The sequence below is a fragment of the Fukomys damarensis genome, unplaced genomic scaffold, assembly GCF_012274545.1.
Source record: "Fukomys damarensis isolate Sample0158 unplaced genomic scaffold, DMR_v1.0_HiC HiC_scaffold_14, whole genome shotgun sequence".
Taxonomy (NCBI): domain Eukaryota; kingdom Metazoa; phylum Chordata; class Mammalia; order Rodentia; family Bathyergidae; genus Fukomys; species Fukomys damarensis.
The window spans coordinates 48907289-48924501 of NW_022900926.1; the positions used below are offsets into that span (position 1 = coordinate 48907289).

The following is a 17213-nucleotide window of genomic DNA, read 5'->3' on the forward strand; positions in this document are numbered from 1 at the left end:
AAAAAAAAAAAAAAAAAAAGATTTTACTGTTTCCTCATCTTCTCAATATGTACATGGATCAAACATTAAAGAGGTGAACATTTTTAAATATACTAAATTCTTAGAAATTTTGCTGCTTTTAACATTTGTGTCTTTTCATGCATGTTTAGGCAGTTCATTTGAGTCAGAAAATAAATACATATTCAATTAATAGTTAAAATAGAAATTGAGGCCATAAAGCCACTTACTGTGATAAACCAGATTGCATCATTTTCTTTAGACTAATATTTTTTATTTCTGTATTTTTATTTGGTGGCCTTTTTAGGGTTCTGAATGAGTTTATTATGAAAAACCCTAGTCTGGAAAATAAAAAAGACCAAAGAGACCTTCAGGTAAACCATGCCAAAATTCTGTTTCTCGTCGTTTTCAATTTGCACATGAGGGTCATATAAGATAATCTGTGAAGTTCTTCCAACTCCTAACATTCTATAAAGATGAGCAATGTCTTTTGTAAAATACCTGTTGTCAGAAAATATAAAACTACAAAACTTAATAATGAATATTTATGTATGTGTGAATGTACACATATATAGGGACTTTTCCTTGTTTCTTTAGGATGTGACTCATAAAATAGTGGATGCTATTGGTGCAATTGCTGGTTCTTCTCTGGAACAAACAACATGGCTGAGACGAAACCTAGAAGTTAAGCCTTCTCCAAAAATAATGGTAGATGGAACCAATTTGGAATCTGATGTTGAAGGTATTTCAGGCATTTAGGTTTGTTTTCTATAAATTAATAGTCATTTCCGTTAGCACTGTGAGTACAATAAATTCATCCCTTTTCTCATTATTAGCAAATAACTTCTTTTGAGTGGGAAAATGCTAACCAGTGTGTTTGCTTTACCTGTCTTTTCTCATATTTAGATATGTTATCCCCTGCAATGGAAACCTCAAACATAACTCCCTCTGTATATAGTGTCCATGCATTGACATTACTCTCTGAGGTAAACATCCAAGTTTTTTTTAACAAGATCTTGTAAGTTAAGTTTAGTAATAAAATATGAGCAAATAATTTTTTAAAATTAATTTTATTGGTACATTTCCGGTGTACAATGTGACATTCATCATTGGAGATTTGTGACTTTACATGGTATATCTTGGTTCTTATTTTTCCCCATTCCCCTGCCCTCCCTTCAACCCCTCCACCCCTCTCTATTTACAGAGACTTTGTTTCCATTTTTTCATTTTCTCATATTAATTCTATTCCCTTCTTTCCTTTCCCCTACCTCTCCTCCTTCCCCTTCTCCATTGCCCCTTTTCTTCCTATTTCACATTATCTGTTATACATTTTGATCCTTATTTACACTTTCAGTTTCTTACACCAGAGAAACTATTTGGTATTTACACGTGTCCTATTTATTTTACTTGAGTATCGCCTCAATGTGCATCCATTTAGCTAAAAGTGTCTTTAATTTCTAATTTTTATGCCTGAGTACTACTCCATTTTATTAAAAAACAAACTTTCTTTATCCAGTCTCCAGTTGGGCTGTTTCCAAGTTTTACCTATTACAAACTGTGCTGCTATGAACATGGGTGCACATATATCACTGTGGTACAATTCTTTTCATTCTTTTGTGAAGCTATCCAGCAGGAGAATGGCTAGGTCAAATGGGACCTGTAATCCTAGTTCTTTGAGGTATCTCCACATTGGTTTCCACAGTGGTTGCACCAGTCTGTACTCCCACTGACAGTGGAGAAGGGTTCCTTTCTCCCCACAACCCTGCCAACATTTGTTACTGATTGCTTGATAGCAGCCCTTCTTTCTAGGGTAAAGTGGAATTTCGGTGGTGTTTTCATTTGCATCTCTCAAATGACCAGTGAGCAAATAATTCTTATAGAGAAATTTTAATTGAAAACCCATTTTGTATTTCTAGAAATCATATGTAGAATTAACAGACGTAAACCTTTGGCTTTGTCTATGTTTTGACAGTTTTGTTTAACATTAGTGATAATAACTCGAGATATTGTTCTCCCTTCCCACACACTATTTTTTAAGCCGGGGATTTAGCTCAGTGGTTCTGCCGCCTGCCTTGCAAGCGCAGGGACCCAAGTTCAATGCCCGGTACCAAAACAAAACAGAATAAAAATATATTTTTTAAGAAAGAGAACTGCCTTTGTATTTTCATTATGATAATGATGCTTTCACTGTGAAGGGTTTAACAGGTTAGCAACATCTTTATGCACATTCTCTGCCAAGTATTTTTCATACTGTTACACATCTATGTATGTCATTTTTTTGTTTTCCCTTTATACATTTGGGTACTGAGTCTTCAAAAAGGTTAGAAAACTATTACTAAGGCTGTATAACTATTAAGTAACAGAGTTGGGACTTGAGTAGCCAAGTTAATTTGGTATTTTCAAAGCCTCCTTTTAACCTAGTAAGGGGGAAAGAATACTGAATTTGTAGTTTTTTTTTTTTTTTTTTTGGTACTGGGGATTGAACTTGGGTCCTTGTGCTTGCAAGGCAGGCCACCGAACCGCTGAGCTAAATCCCCAGCCCTTGAATTTGTAGTCTTAAGTCCACTGTTTAGTCACCGTCACATTAGAAGATTCTTTAACTTTATTAAATTATAAAAATTTTTATCGATACATTTAAGGTACACAATATAATGACATTCATCATTGGAAATTTGCACCTTTACATGATCCATCATATTTCTTATTTTTCTTTAACTCTTTCCCCCACCTCTAGATTAGTTATCGAACTCAGGACCTTGTGCTTGTGAGGCAGGCAGTGGATCCACTGAGCTAAATCCCAAGCCCATTTAACCACTTTTTTATATACATCCCTCTCTCTGCTGGAAATAGCAAAATATGTCTATATCCTGTAGCTAGAATGGAGAAAAAAGTAGAGTGTGGCAGAAATCATTGATATAAAAGTGATTTAGAGACCTTACATTAGATTTTTCTCATTTTAAGTTTTTCTAAGTTTTCCTATGAACTAAACATTAATACCTGTAGGTGATATTAGTTTCTACTCATAGATTATACCATTTCATTTTTCATGTTTCAGATTTTGGCTCACCTTTTGGATATGGTTTTCTATAGTGATGAAAAGGAGCGAGTTATTCCTTTACTTGTAAATATTATGCATTATGTTGTGCCCTACCTCCGAAATCACAGGTACTATTATGATTTACATTATTTCATAGCCTTCTGGAAACAAGTTCCTGTTTATAATTTAAATTAATTCATAGCCATTTAGAAATAAGTTCTGTTTTCTCATTGCCTTTTTTAGAATTAAGCATAAAATTGCAGTATTTTTATGTTACTGTTTCAGATGTCATTCATTGTCTTGGGTAAATGTGAACATATATCTAACTTAGCATGATTAAAGCTAGAAAGGAGAGAGTAAGGTGGTTTTCTTTCTTACAGTGCACACAATGCCCCTAGTTACCGTGCCTGTGTCCAGTTGCTCAGCAGTCTCAGTGGATATCAGTACACACGGAGAGCCTGGAAAAAAGAAGCCTTTGACCTCTTTATGGATCCCAGTTTCTTTCAGATGGATGCCTTTTGTGTTAATCAGTAAGTCATCCTTTGCTTTCATATAACATGGTAAGGTAGCTCAAGTCAACTATTGTCCCACCAAGTAATGATGTTTTAATAGTAACAAGAACAAAGTTACATATCATAATCCTTATCTCTTACAGTTGGAGAGCTATTATGGACAATCTGATGACCCATGATAAGACAACATTTAGAGATTTGATGAGTGAGTATTGTGGAATGATAATCCCGGCAATGTCTTTGTTGTGCATGATTTATTCTTAATATTTACATTGTTCTTTCTGGAAGCTACTAAATTAGTTATTTGTCAAGATGTATATAGTAACCTATGGCAATATAATATTAATATTTACAATGGACAACTTAGTAATGAACAGTAAGTAACCTCCTGGGGCAACTAGCGGAAGGAAAGGGTCATGTCTACATTGGCTCTAAATTGTTTCTAGAATTTCTGGAGTTTTGTTCTTAGAGTTTCTAGAGAAGTGTTTCTAAATTGTTTCTAATACACCATAGTTCTATACCTTGTGTAAAGTAGGCACTGAAATAATGATTGATTGAAAGAAAGACTGACAGACAGTTAAGGCAGGAAGTTTAAACCATCCAATGAGACAAGTACCAAATCTCTGGGGTTCTGTTTTTCTCCTCTGAAGGGAGTGGCCAAGATGGTCAGAATCACTTTCTACATCCCTTTCTACTCAATCCTGATGGCTTTATGAATTAGGGTTCCATTTAGTATTCTTTTGGAGAAAAAAAGGTTTTCCTGATTTTTTAAAAGTAATTTGAGAGTTACTAAACTGAAATAGCAGTGAAATTGTGTCTGCACAGTTTTACTTTTTCGTTTGGTTTGGTTTTTTTGTGGTACTGAGATTGAATCCAGGGCTTTTTATTATTTTTATTTTGAGACAAGTTTTTGCCAGGTCACTAATTTGCCCCAGCAAGGCTTAAACTTGCCTTGTCTCAGATCTTAGAGTGCTGGGATTATAGGAATACACTGCCACACCCTGCTAAAATTTGTATAAATTTAGCTCAAGCTAGTCCTCTCTTATAGATTAAAGGCATTATTTTATCTTTTTCTCATCTTCAAAAAACTTGTTTTAAATTTCATATTCATCCACTTAAATATTTACTGAACATTTAGTAAACAATTTTTAGTAAATTTAGCAACAGTGGGCTGGGTGTTATGTTCACCTTAGTCAAAAAAACATATATCAGAGCATAAAAAATTGTGATGGAAATGGGGCCATATGGAATACCAATTTTAAAAAACAGCTAAAGAGTTCATATTTGATGTAAGAATAAAAAGTGTAACAGGGAGGTCTAGGGAGAGATATTCTAGGAATAGGAAATAAAAATTTCTAAGGTCTTGGGATGGCAGCAAACATGATAAATTCACCTGACAGCAAATAAGACAATCTGGCTACAAATAGCTGAGAAGTTGGGGGTAAACAGACATGAGGAAAGAGAGGTAGGTAGACCAGGCTAAAAATTATATTTTAAGGTAAAACAAAGGATTTATGCAGATGGCATAAAATATTGAAAGGTTTTATAAAATAGTATTAGTAATTTTATCTTCTAAAATCCACAGTTCCAAATGATGATGTCTCTTCTATATTCTGTCTGGTCTTCTGGCATTTGTGTGCTTTGTTTGCCAGCTCTTTTGTGGCAGAGTGGTCCCATGTACTCTTCGCCGACTTCCTCTCATTTTTTAATATTACAAGGCATCTACCCACTTTTTAAAACAAGTAACAGAATAATCTGGTTACTAATGACTGTGTGCACCATCTCTCACTTGTTTTCTTTAGCTCGAGTTGCTGTGGCTCAAAGCAGTTCACTGAATCTCTTTGCAAACAGAGATGTGGAGCTGGAACAGAGAGCCATGCTTCTCAAAAGATTGGCCTTTGCTATCTTTAGCAGTGAAATTGACCAATACCAGAAATATCTTCCTGATATACAAGGTAAATAATTAAAACCCTTTTTTTTTCCTATCTTCTTAACTAAAAGGATTTTTGTTGTTTCTTAGAAAATGCTTCCCCTAAATTGTAACTTGGTGTGAAATATACCATGTATAGGTTGGCAGAAAATGCTATATAATCAGAAATTTTTCTACTGTACCACAAAAATTATTTCCAATATCTAAAACAAACCAACACTGAATTTGTAGGCTCACTTGAATATGGTCTTTTATTGTTTGGTTCACATTCCTTAGGAATTCATGTTAGTAATGTCTGACTATTTTACTATGGACAGGCATGTTAGTGCTTTAATTTTGGACAAGTCATACACCCTTTAGGAGAAGACAAATATAGGAAGAGCCCACAAGTTGTGGCTAGAAGAAATATTTGGAGACTGTAGTTAGGGTAGGTATAAGGTTTCTGGTAACCTTCATTAAATGAGTTTGTTGACCTCCTATGTCCAGAAGAATGCAGTGCCCTCAACACGCCATACCACCAAATTACTTTACAGTGGGAATGAATTTTATCTAAGAGATAGTGAGGGTAGGGGCCGGCACACAGAAGAAGAGAATAAAAAAATAAGATGTGTTATGTACATGTACCAACTCCCCACAATGAATGTACTGCAAACACATGCTAATAAAAAGAAAAATGAAAAGAATTATTTGCGGTGCAGTCAGTATACTATGTGGCCTCCACTGTCAGGGGCACACATGGTAACATACTTGCCATATCCCTCACAAGATTTTTCTTCAGGAATACAAGTGATTCCTTTTTTTTTTTCCTTTATAATGTACCTAATTTCAGAAATACAATACGCAGTAAGTCTGGTCCATGGATCACTATCCATCACTTTTCCTATCCATGATAAATACAAAAATTTAGAGTAAACATTTGTCATTTGATAATAAAATGATACATATTTGTATTTTGTATATCCTTGATTTTTCATGTAATTTTTATGTATGTATGTCTTCGATAGATTGGAATTTTTTAAAGGAGTCCTTTATTAGATGGTTTAAGAACTACTGCAGTAGATAAGAAGTGCTATATGATATGAACCAAATTATTTCAGCATTGAAAATATACTGCATTTCTTGCAGAGAGATTGGTTGAAAGCCTCCGTTTGCCCCAGGTGCCAACTCTTCACTCTCAAGTGTTCCTGTTTTTCAGAGTGTTACTTTTAAGAATGTCTCCACAACATCTTACCTCACTCTGGCCTACCATGATCACAGAACTTGTGAGTCAATTTTAATTGTTAGGTTACAAACTAAACTATAAAACAGTATGATTTGTTTCCACATTTACTGGCTAACACTAATCTTTTTTGCATTTTTATTGGTACATTTTAGGTATATAGTACAGTTACATTCATCATTGGGATTTTGTACCTTTACACATGATGTATCTTGGTTCTTTTTTCCGCATACCCCTGCCCTCCCTTCACCCCCTCTACCCATCCCTATTTACAAATCTTGAAACTAATCTTTTTTTTTTTTTTTTTCTGGTACCAGGGATCAAACTCTGGTCCTTGTGCTTGCAAGGCAGGTGGCAACACCACAGAGCTAAATCCCCGGCCCCTTGAAAACTAATCTTGAAAGAGAATTAAATTTAAAGTACTAACATTTTTTACAGCTGAAAACAGTAAAATGAGTCAGATTCCATCTCTTACAGTAAGCTCTTAAACTTCCAATCATGCATTGTAGATGGCCAGCTGCATATGAAATAGTTCATCTGATCTGGTTTAGTGTTCTGTATCTTCTGTACACTTAAAAAAAATTTTTTTTTTCCTGTATACTTTTAACTTGTCAGGGTCAACAGGTTTGGTTCCCACTTTTAGTAGTCCCTCTAGTGATAGAGATGGATGAGCTGGATTTTAATGGACTGGCTGAGTCACTTTCTTTATAACTAAAACAAAATACCCAACACCTGCAACTTAAAGGTTTATTTTTGACTTACATTTTCAGTCCACAGTTGGCCAGCTCCAAGGCAGAAAGTCCTGGGTGAAACAGCCTGGCAGAGTAAAGCTGCTAATGTCATGTCAGAAGCAGAGAAGGGAGGAGCCAAGGAAAGACAGAGATCCTTCCAGGTCATGCCCCCATGGATCTCTCTCTTCTGAACAGACCTCCCCAACATCAATAGCAAACCCCTCTGTGACTAGGTCACCTTCCAAAAGCTCCACCTCTGTGTACCTGAGACCTTTGGGGGACATTTTCCATATAAACCATAACAGTGGCACAAGGAATATACTTACTGTTGAAGTACAGGACCTACTCCAGTTAAATTTGTTTTAGCCTTCCACAAAGATTTTCTAAACTATGGATCAGCAGAACTTTCCCAAGTCTACCTACACTATTCAGTGTCCTCATATATGAAGTCATCCTCATCTTCAAAGCAATGATTTGGGAATTCAGCAAAGGATGACAAGTAGAGAAGGGGAGAGAAACCCATTTGTCTGAAATCCAACTTTATAATTTCACAAAGAAATCTGCTTTAATATTTCATTTTTGTTTTTTAAGCAACTATAACTCTTTTCTATCATCACTAAAAACAAAAATCTGTCCCAGTGGACTCTGCCAAATGATTAGTAAGGCTCTGTGCTGCAAAACTTTCAATTTTCTTTTCAGAACTAATACAAAATACTCTGAACATGTATTCTAAAATTTTTATATTAATGAAATTATAGCCTAAAGATAACATGAAAGGATTACATATCCATTTAAATAAATATTTAACATTTATTTAATGTTCTTCAGGTACAGGTATTTTTGTTGATGGAGCAGGAACTCACTGCTGATGAAGATATTTCACGGTAATATGTAATTTATTTCAACATGTTCTTAAGCATGTTTTAATACCCCAAAGTTATCCAGAATTTCAACAACTCCAGAGAGTACATACTGTTTTATCTGAATATTTTATATGACTAGTCCACTGTTTAGTTGATCATGTTTGGATATAACAGAATTTCACTTAGTCCTGAATCCAGTAGACTGGATTAAACTATTAGCAATTATGCTCTTTGGCCTCTAGATACAAATACAGCTCAATATAGTACAATTTCAGCAACATGAGCCATACTTACATGGTCAATATCTGGTCCCTTATAATTGTTAGATAGCAAAACTTAGTACAGGAGAAAATTTGTAATAAAGGTATCCAGATCTTTTAGAATGTTCCAAATGTAATATTTACAGTTTTACTTTTAGTGGGACCAATGTTATGATTAAATCTAATTTATACATGTTTTGCCTAAATCTGTAAATTTAGAAATTCCTTTAAGACCACGTTTCTTAAATACATTGTATTCTTCAGTAGTTTATAAAAAGTCTGCTGTCCTAATAACTGTTTATTATTATTGAAAGATTCTGCCTATACTTGCAAAAAGTAACTGCATACTAGTAAGGTTTCAGGGTTACACTATTACTTGTATATTTATGAGATGTTATTTATAAATTCTTAACATTAGAAAAACATGAATTTTTTTTTGATGCAGCAAAATTGTCATGACCAGTAATTTAGCAAAAATTATTGGTACACTTAAGATGACTATAAAATACTGCCTGGTAGTTCAGATGTTCCAGGAATTCCACGTGAAGCATATGGCTGATAGTGCTATTTTTACCTTACAGGACTTCGGGCCCCTCTGTAGCTGGTCTGGAGACCACCTATACAGGAGGCAATGGCTTTTCCACTTCATATAACAGCCAGCGGTGGTTAAACCTCTATCTCTCTGCTTGCAAATTTTTGGATTTGGCTCTGGCACTGCCCTCTGAAAATCTTCCCCAGTTTCAGATGTAAGTGGGTAGATTTGAAAATACATTTGAAAAACGTTAGATGTCACTGAAATCTAACACTAAAAAGTTCTTTGTACCAAGTTGGAATAATTTTTACTAAAGTGTACCTCTTTTAGCAAAGGAGAGGACACCACATGTACTGAAAGTAAAGGGTCGATGTGGCTATATTAAGATCAGCAGGCCCTTCAGTCAACAAATTGAATACCATCCAGATGAGAAGCATTGGGAAACATGACTTGCAACCTTCAGGCCCAGTAAAGGAGTCATACAGTTGAGCACAAGATGAATGTTACACAATAGTACCTATAAAACATGCTGTAAAAGGCACAGAGCAGAAATCTCTCCCAGCTTTTTGATTCAGAGCTAGCCCTGGGAGTTTTTAAACTGAGGTGGTGAGTGAGGGTTGGGAAAGAAAGGCACACAGGTGAAGTCAGGTAGTAATAGGCCTGGTATGTCTGAGATACTGAAAAATCAGCACTGACTGAAGCACAGTTTCATGAGGCTGGAAAAGGACTTGATTATTAAGTATTTTGGCTGTATACTGTGAAGAAAGAACTAGAGGTAGGCAACACTAGAACTAAGAAGGCTATTTTATTTAATAGTGAACTAAACTAAGTAGGGAGAAAATTCATGAGGAAATGCTCATAATGCTTTAATAGTAATTGCTCAATAATATGGTTTTCCATATCTAAATCTTAAAATAGGAAAACTATGATATTCTAATCAAAATGTAGCTAAAATAATTTGAGAATCTGTGCACAAGATCAAACATTTGTACAGTATATTATGCTGTTAATAGTATTCTTACAAAGAATGATATAAGATAAAGTAAGCTATCTTTTTCTTTGGGCATGCGTAAATCTTCAAGATTTGCTTGTCATTAAATTTAATGGCAAAACTAAACATTATTTTAGATTAATTCCTTTTTCCATTTGATAACAGTCTACATCTACTTCTTGAAGAATTTTAATAGTTGGGTATCTGTCAAATGTAAGTCCTAAAAAAGTTTAGAAAAGGATACCAGTACTAAGCAGAACTAAGCAAGGTGTCCAAAGTTAACCAGGACACTTACATTCAGAGAAGTGACAGAAACTATACTTTTCAGTGCCTTAAGATGAACATTAACTAGTATGCTTATGGTATTGACTTTTATTCTTCCATGACAAGAACCAGAGTTAGTTTATCTTCTTTACTTGCCAAGATACTGTTAAGATGAAACAGGGCTAGAGTGGGTAACTCTATGGCAGACGGCATCTTGCCACATTGAGTTCAACTCCGGCACCAAAAGAAAAATAGCTACTAAAATAGAAAAAGTGCTAAGTTGCAATCATATGAGAAATTACAATTAAAACTATAGATAACCATCAGAATGGTAAAGACCTAAAAACTGCTTCATAAATCATTCTTCTTGGAAGTATACATTGAGATTATACAGCTTAGAGGGTTATATTTACTAAAAATTTCAATATACTTTCTCTTTAAGCTAATAATTCTGCTTCATCCAAGGTTCTGTCTTAACACAATACTTACACTAATAATTTTCATATAAGTAACTTGTACTATGTAGTACTTTTGTAACAAACTTAGACCATCTAAGAAACTTGGTTGAATCAGTAGAGTTCTGTGTAGCTTTAGAATGGGTTTAACGTGATATGAATGATCTCTAAGATCTATAATTATATCAATACAAGCATAATGTCTTATTTTTCTTAAAGGGGCAGTGAGTGAAAGGGTTCATTATGTGAGTATGTACTCTTTCATGAATAAAGTATTTCTGAAAAAGTATAATACAAGAAACTGATGGGTCTTATGGTAGGTGGGAGAATACCTTTCTTTGGTATGTCCTTTATATTCTAATTTTTTCCATAGATTTAAATAAGCAAAAATCTAAAGTAGGCATGGTAGAAGTCCTATTTCAATACTGAAATTTCCAGTTCTTAATACATTATTAGTAAAATTTTTAGTCCATTATATGTTGTAAAATCAGGTCATTATGAGACTATTATAGTATAAAGAGACAAGCTACATAAAAGCAATTTCTTTTTAAGAAGTTTTTGCCTATTAACTAATAACGATACATTTGATGAGTACTTGCTTTGTGCTAGACAAAAAAAAACAGTGATGAGCACATTAGCCCTTAAAATTCTTGTGTGGTATTTACTGTATTTACTGATGAAGAAAAGGCTCAGAGGTTAAAAAATATACCCAAGGTAACAGGGCTATCAGCAGTAGCACAGCTGTCATTTGAAACCTTTGTAAGTAATAGAATGATGACCTTTCTACCAAATTATATAACCTTACCTTAGCACAGTTTGTCTTACTGATGATGACATCATTCTTCCACACAAAGGTACCGATGGGCCTTTATTCCAGAAGCCTCAGATGATTCAGGTTTGGAAGTCAGGAGGCAGGGCATACATCAACGAGAATTTAAACCTTACGTGGTACGACTAGCAAAACTTCTCCGGAAAAGGGCAAAGGTATTAAATGTGTTTTTATTTGGTTTTATTATGTGCACATTGCATTTTATATCTGTATTGTTAAGATTATGTGATAGATAAGTCCCTGACTTACAAAGGAGTTCTGTTCTGGGAGAATGTTTCTAAGCCAGATTCATTTCTGATTGTGTGTCTTAAACAGCACACCTGTCAGGGACTTGCTGTACTAACCTCTTAATCAGTCAGACATTTATTAAATAGTTCCTGAGATATTGAAGATACTTTCAAATTGAGCTATTTTGAAAACAAGTCCCTAGTTTTCAGAACTGATATAAATCTAATATTTATGAACATTTAAAAAATATAGCAGGTGCAATGGCACATGCCTATAATCCCAGCTACTGAAAGAATTGCAAGCCTGAAGCTACACTGGACAATTTAGCAAGACCTCACCTGTCTCAAAGGTTTTAGAAAAAGGAAACATTCAAAATAAAGAAATATATTGTATATATTTTAGAGGAACATTTGATTTTCATTTCTAGATTGACCTCAAGGCCTTGCACGTGGTTAGGCAAACTCTTAAATCCTAGCCCTGATATCTATTTGAAGTCTTTTGTATACTAATAACATCTATTTTAAAATGTATTTTCAGAGTAAAATAAAAACCTTGAAACCATGCATACAAGTACTTAGTACTGTTGTCCTAAAAGGCTTTTATGTCCAACCTTAAGAATTTAATACACCCACAATATTTATCTGAATGACTTGATGAGAAACAGATGAGTTAACTGAGAAAAATGCAATCCTAAAAGGAATTTGTAAAATCTGTCAATTGGTTTCAACAAGCAATAATCAGTGATTGAGATTATACATTTGAAATTTGAACACATTGACAGGAATATTGCATCAAAATTGAATCAGGTAACTGATTAGAATAATGGGAATAATCATTAGCATTCATTCTGCTTATACATAAAGTAAGATGTATACGCTAAAAACCTCTTTTTAGGTTATTTTTTGCTTTCATTATAACCTAAACTGTGTTCCATATCCTGATAAGTATTGCCATAAAACAGAATCTGAAGTTTCTCATCAAACACTTCCCCTTAATCTGTATTTTCTTTTGTACATTTTCTATTGTTGACACTTCCTATTTTAGGATTTCAAGGCACTCCTCCCCAAATCCTGCATTTTTTAAAACACTTAAGAATTATACTGACTTGGGGCCGGGGATTTATCTGAGTGGCATCACAACTGCCTTGCAAGCACAAGGCCCTGAGTTTACACTATCTTTATGGAAAGGTTGTGAAAAGGCTCAAAAATATAAAGCTTTCCCTGGCGTGGTGACACATGCCTGTAATCCCAGCACTCCAAAGGCTGAGGCAGGAGGATCGCTGTGAGTTCGAGACCAGACTGGGCTACATAGTAGTGAGTTCCAGGTCAGTCTCAACTACATAGTGAAACCCTGTCTCAGATCGCTGTGTTCGAGACCAGACTGGGCTACATAGTGAGTTCCAGGTCAGTCTCAACTACATAGTGAAACCCTGTCTCAACAAAACAAAAATATGTGTGTGTGTGTATGTAACGCTTCTACTTATACTCTTCATGGGTAAAAGTGAAAATTTTCTTAAAACATGTACCATTAAGTGTAGGAAGATAAAGGTCATAAAATGTGCAGTGGTACTCCAGTTCATGAACTTCATTCATTTCAAAATTCTGGGGAAGATGGCCACATTGGTTGTTCATCATGCAATACGGAGGTCACGAATGGAAGCACAATTTTTCCCAGTGCTTCTTTCTGCTTGCTAACCAAACTGTTGAACCGAGCCAATACTGTATGTATTGTCGATTATATTATCTATATCAGGTTAATTTATTGTATAACTTTGCCAGGACCAGAAGAGTAATGAAATTGGCATGCTCATTACTGGGCCTTACTTGTTCATCTTTTGTCATTTTTTTTTTTTTGCATTCATATTTTTAAAAAATAAACTCTACAATTTTAGGATGATAGTTATTGGTGAGGTTTAGTTTGCAGTATGTGCTTTGTGTGCTCAGAAATTTTCCAGTCTTCTGAAATTTTCCCTAATCAGGCAGCTGTTCCTAAATTGAATTCCACATACTATACAGTGAAATGGAAGAAAGTGATTAAAAGGAGTTTTACCTTGAAGGACACAAGGAATTTGATTTATAATCCTAATTGCTTCTTTAGGAGCTAAATAAAAGGACAGAGATGTAGATGAAAGTTGAATCCAGAGTTTAAGAGTAGATGTGGGTACTTTGATATCACAGGGTTTGGAAAAGTGATCGTAACAAATCCAGAAATAGTATAATTTCACATGACCCCAGACACATGCCCTGTTATCCCAGTATCTCAGAAGTAATAATTATTCTAAGACCCCTCCCTTATCTAAAGGATAGGCAGGACTTAACCCACAGAATAAGACAACTACTGTGTTTCGATTGCAAAGCATCTTCCTATCCACATCCTTTTAAACGAGGTCTTCAAGGCCAAGCATACTTTTCAGTGATTCAAACAAAGGCTATGAGTTCTCTTTCCTTCCACAGGACGAGGAGGACTTTAAGACAGTGATTTTGGAGGGATTGGAGATGGCCAAGCATCAGGTGAGGGTGGCTGGCTGTTTGATGCTTGTGATATAGCAGCAAAAGCTGCCACATCTGGACCCAATAGTGAAACACAAAACCCAGGTCTGGATTTCATCAAGCACAAGAGAGGTAAACAGGAAGGAAGTCTTTTTTCCATATGTAGACTGGGAAGTCAAAGGAGAAATTATTTGTATGGAAACATACTTGACTTTAACACTGAGGTCGAGTTTGGGGAAAAAAATCTGTCTTAAGGCACTTCTTGATAGGTAATATAAATGAAAGGTTAAACCTTGGTTGTCTTACATTTGTAAATTAGTTATATAGAGAGTATAAGTACAGAATTAATTTTCCTTCAGGAGTAAATTCTTCTCTGTTTACCCTTTGATACCTACAGTGGACTTGCAGTTTGATTTAGATGAATAGAAGTGATATTGTCAGCTAGTACTTACCACTAGTCAATGATTTGAAAGCCAGTGTCATAGGTAAGGGAATGGTGATACTTCTGTATTATACTATAATCTACATCAGAATTACTAAGAAATAAATAGATAACTGAGTTTTTAGTCTTTTTTTGGCTACAGGTAACTAAATGACACTTTATTTTCTTGTGGAATCTGTTTTTTAAATCTTTTTTTTTTTTTTTTTTGAGACAGGGTCTTGCTATGCATTTCATGCTGGCCTCAAACTCACAGCAGTCCTCCTGCCTCAGCCTCCCTAGTGCTGGGACTACAAGCATACACCACCATGCCCAGCTAAATCTATATTCTTAACATTTGGCTTCATAACAAGCAAACAGAGCTGGGGCTGTAGCTTAGTGGTTGAGTGCATGTTTAACATTCATGAGGCCCTGGGTTTGATCCCTAGCACCACACATAAAAAGCACAAGCAAAGAAATCTTGAAGTCACAAGAGTTTTGACTCTTTCTCCACAAGGACAAAGGTGATATTACAATATTAGGTAAACAATGAAAGTTTCTCTACATCATCTGATTTTAGAAGAGAAACTCCATTTGTGAATGAATTCTCCCAACAATAAGTGAATAATTTCTCTGTAGTTTACTGCTTTACATTATCTTTACTGTGTTGTAGTATATGTGATTTTGCTCAAGTACAAACATCTATAAATTTCTCTAAGACTTTTTCATTCATGCATGTATGTATGTATGTATGTGTGTATATATATATATATAAAGTAGGATAAACCTAGTTATAATGCAGTATATATATATATGCATGCCTGTGTAATTCAGTTGGCTTTTTTTTTTTTTCCTTTGAGACAAAGTCTTGCTATGTAGTCCAGGCTGGGGTTGAAGTCATAATCCTCCTGCCTCAATCCTCTGAGTACTGGGATTACAGGTATGCACCACTGTGCCCAGCTGGTTTTTTCAACTAGCTTTTAAAACAGAAATTATTGGTGCTTGTATTTAGTTGACAGTTTACAAAATATTCTCATTTGACTCTACTGCTCATAGATAAGATTGTCCCGTTTCATCAGTGAGGAACTTTTATGTCTTTCCCAAGGATGCAACACAGTTAAGTGGCAGAGCAAACACTAACCATGTTGTTTAGCACAACCCACAAGTGACATTTGGATAATTACCCACTTTTGGACCCTGCTATAATCTTGTGGCAAGTTTAGGCCATTTAGCTAAATGTATGAAGTTCAGTCCCCTTTCCTAATTCTTTTATAATCATTTGTGACCCTAGTCCTTGGTGGGAGTCCAGAAGTCTAGGAGCTGGCTATTTATTTCTGACTCATCACTGTCTAAAATAACCTCTGCTAACTTACCTGTGCATTTTGGTTGGAAATTATTATATGAGGGATGTCAGACCCCCTATATATAAAAAGTAGCAAATGGCACCAAACGGCCTTAGAAGCAATTAAATCTGAATGCAGACTTAGCATCACTTGTATTTCTTAGCTCTGATTTCTGATATTTACATCTGTTTAATATAGTACACCAATGTTTCCTTTGTTTTCTACAGAAAAATCCAGAGGAAGACAACTCAGGGAGAACATTGGGTTGGGAGCCAGGGCACTTGCTGCTCACCATCTGTACCGTACGCAGTATGGAACAGCTCCTGCCATTCTTCAATGTCCTCAGCCAGGTCTTCAACAGCAAAGTCACCAGTCGGTGTGGAGGACACTCAGGGAGCCCTATCCTTTACTCAAACAGCTTCCCTAATAAGGATGTGAAACTGGAGAACCACAAACCATTTTCCAGCAAAGCCAGGCAAAAAATAGAAGAGATGGTAGAAAAGGATTTTCTGGAAGGGGTGATAAAAACTTGAATATCGCCAGTGGTTTCATTGGAATTATTTAAAACAGACATGCTGCTCTGAGTTGTATAGTTTCTTTTTCCTTTTTATATATGTAACAAAACACATTTTAGGTTGTATTTAAATATTTGTAAATAAGAGCTAATGTCTGAATGTGGCCTGACTCAAGTTTAAATATTGTTGGTTCATAGTGATTATGGTGCCTATGAGAGATCTCCCTATATATATGTCTAGTACACTGTTTTATTGTCCTGAATTGTCTTAAACCTACACAATACACTCTGCCCTTTTTTTTTTCTACTGGCTTCAGGCTTGGTTTAATTTAGATTGCTTGGGAGTTTTCTTTTCATTATTAACCATAATCTAGTATCAGAATATTTTGCCATCAGAGACTCAGTAACTTAAGATTTACTTCTTCCACATCCCTTCACTGAAGCCTGAATGAAATGTGTGGCTTCGTAAGGACATCACAGGCACCTCCCCCTCAGTGTGGAGGAGAGATGGGCCACCTCCAGGCTCACACCTCCGAATTCCTAACGGTGCTAAGCAAAGAGGTAAGTTATCTTATACCCAGGCTGAAGATCTGCCATAGAA

General features: G+C 35.2%; 1 protein-coding gene across 12 annotated transcripts in view; it reads left to right on the top strand.

The window, feature by feature from the left end:
• Dop1a (DOP1 leucine zipper like protein A) overlaps positions 1-16652 on the top strand; it is an 89273-nt gene extending 72621 nt beyond the window's left edge. For 8 of the 12 annotated variants that reach the window (XM_010631136.3, XM_010631135.3, XM_033763353.1 and 5 more), the window contains 13 exons: positions 305-371; positions 595-739; positions 904-983; positions 3053-3162; positions 3415-3564; positions 3690-3751; positions 5349-5501; positions 6602-6738; positions 8255-8310; positions 9131-9295; positions 11646-11775; positions 14302-14358; positions 16326-16652. In XM_010631136.3, coding sequence (XP_010629438.1) covers positions 305-371; positions 595-739; positions 904-983; positions 3053-3162; positions 3415-3564; positions 3690-3751; positions 5349-5501; positions 6602-6738; positions 8255-8310; positions 9131-9295; positions 11646-11775; positions 14302-14358; positions 16326-16631 — 1618 coding nt within the window. In that variant the 3' untranslated portion in view covers positions 16632-16652. The remainder of the gene's footprint in view (positions 1-304; positions 372-594; positions 740-903; positions 984-3052; positions 3163-3414; positions 3565-3689; positions 3752-5348; positions 5502-6601; positions 6739-8254; positions 8311-9130; positions 9296-11645; positions 11776-14301; positions 14359-16325) is intronic. The other 4 variants (XM_033763356.1, XM_033763358.1, XM_033763362.1 and 1 more) reach the window with 1 other exon arrangement.
• The last annotated feature ends 561 nt before the right edge of the window (positions 16653-17213 follow it).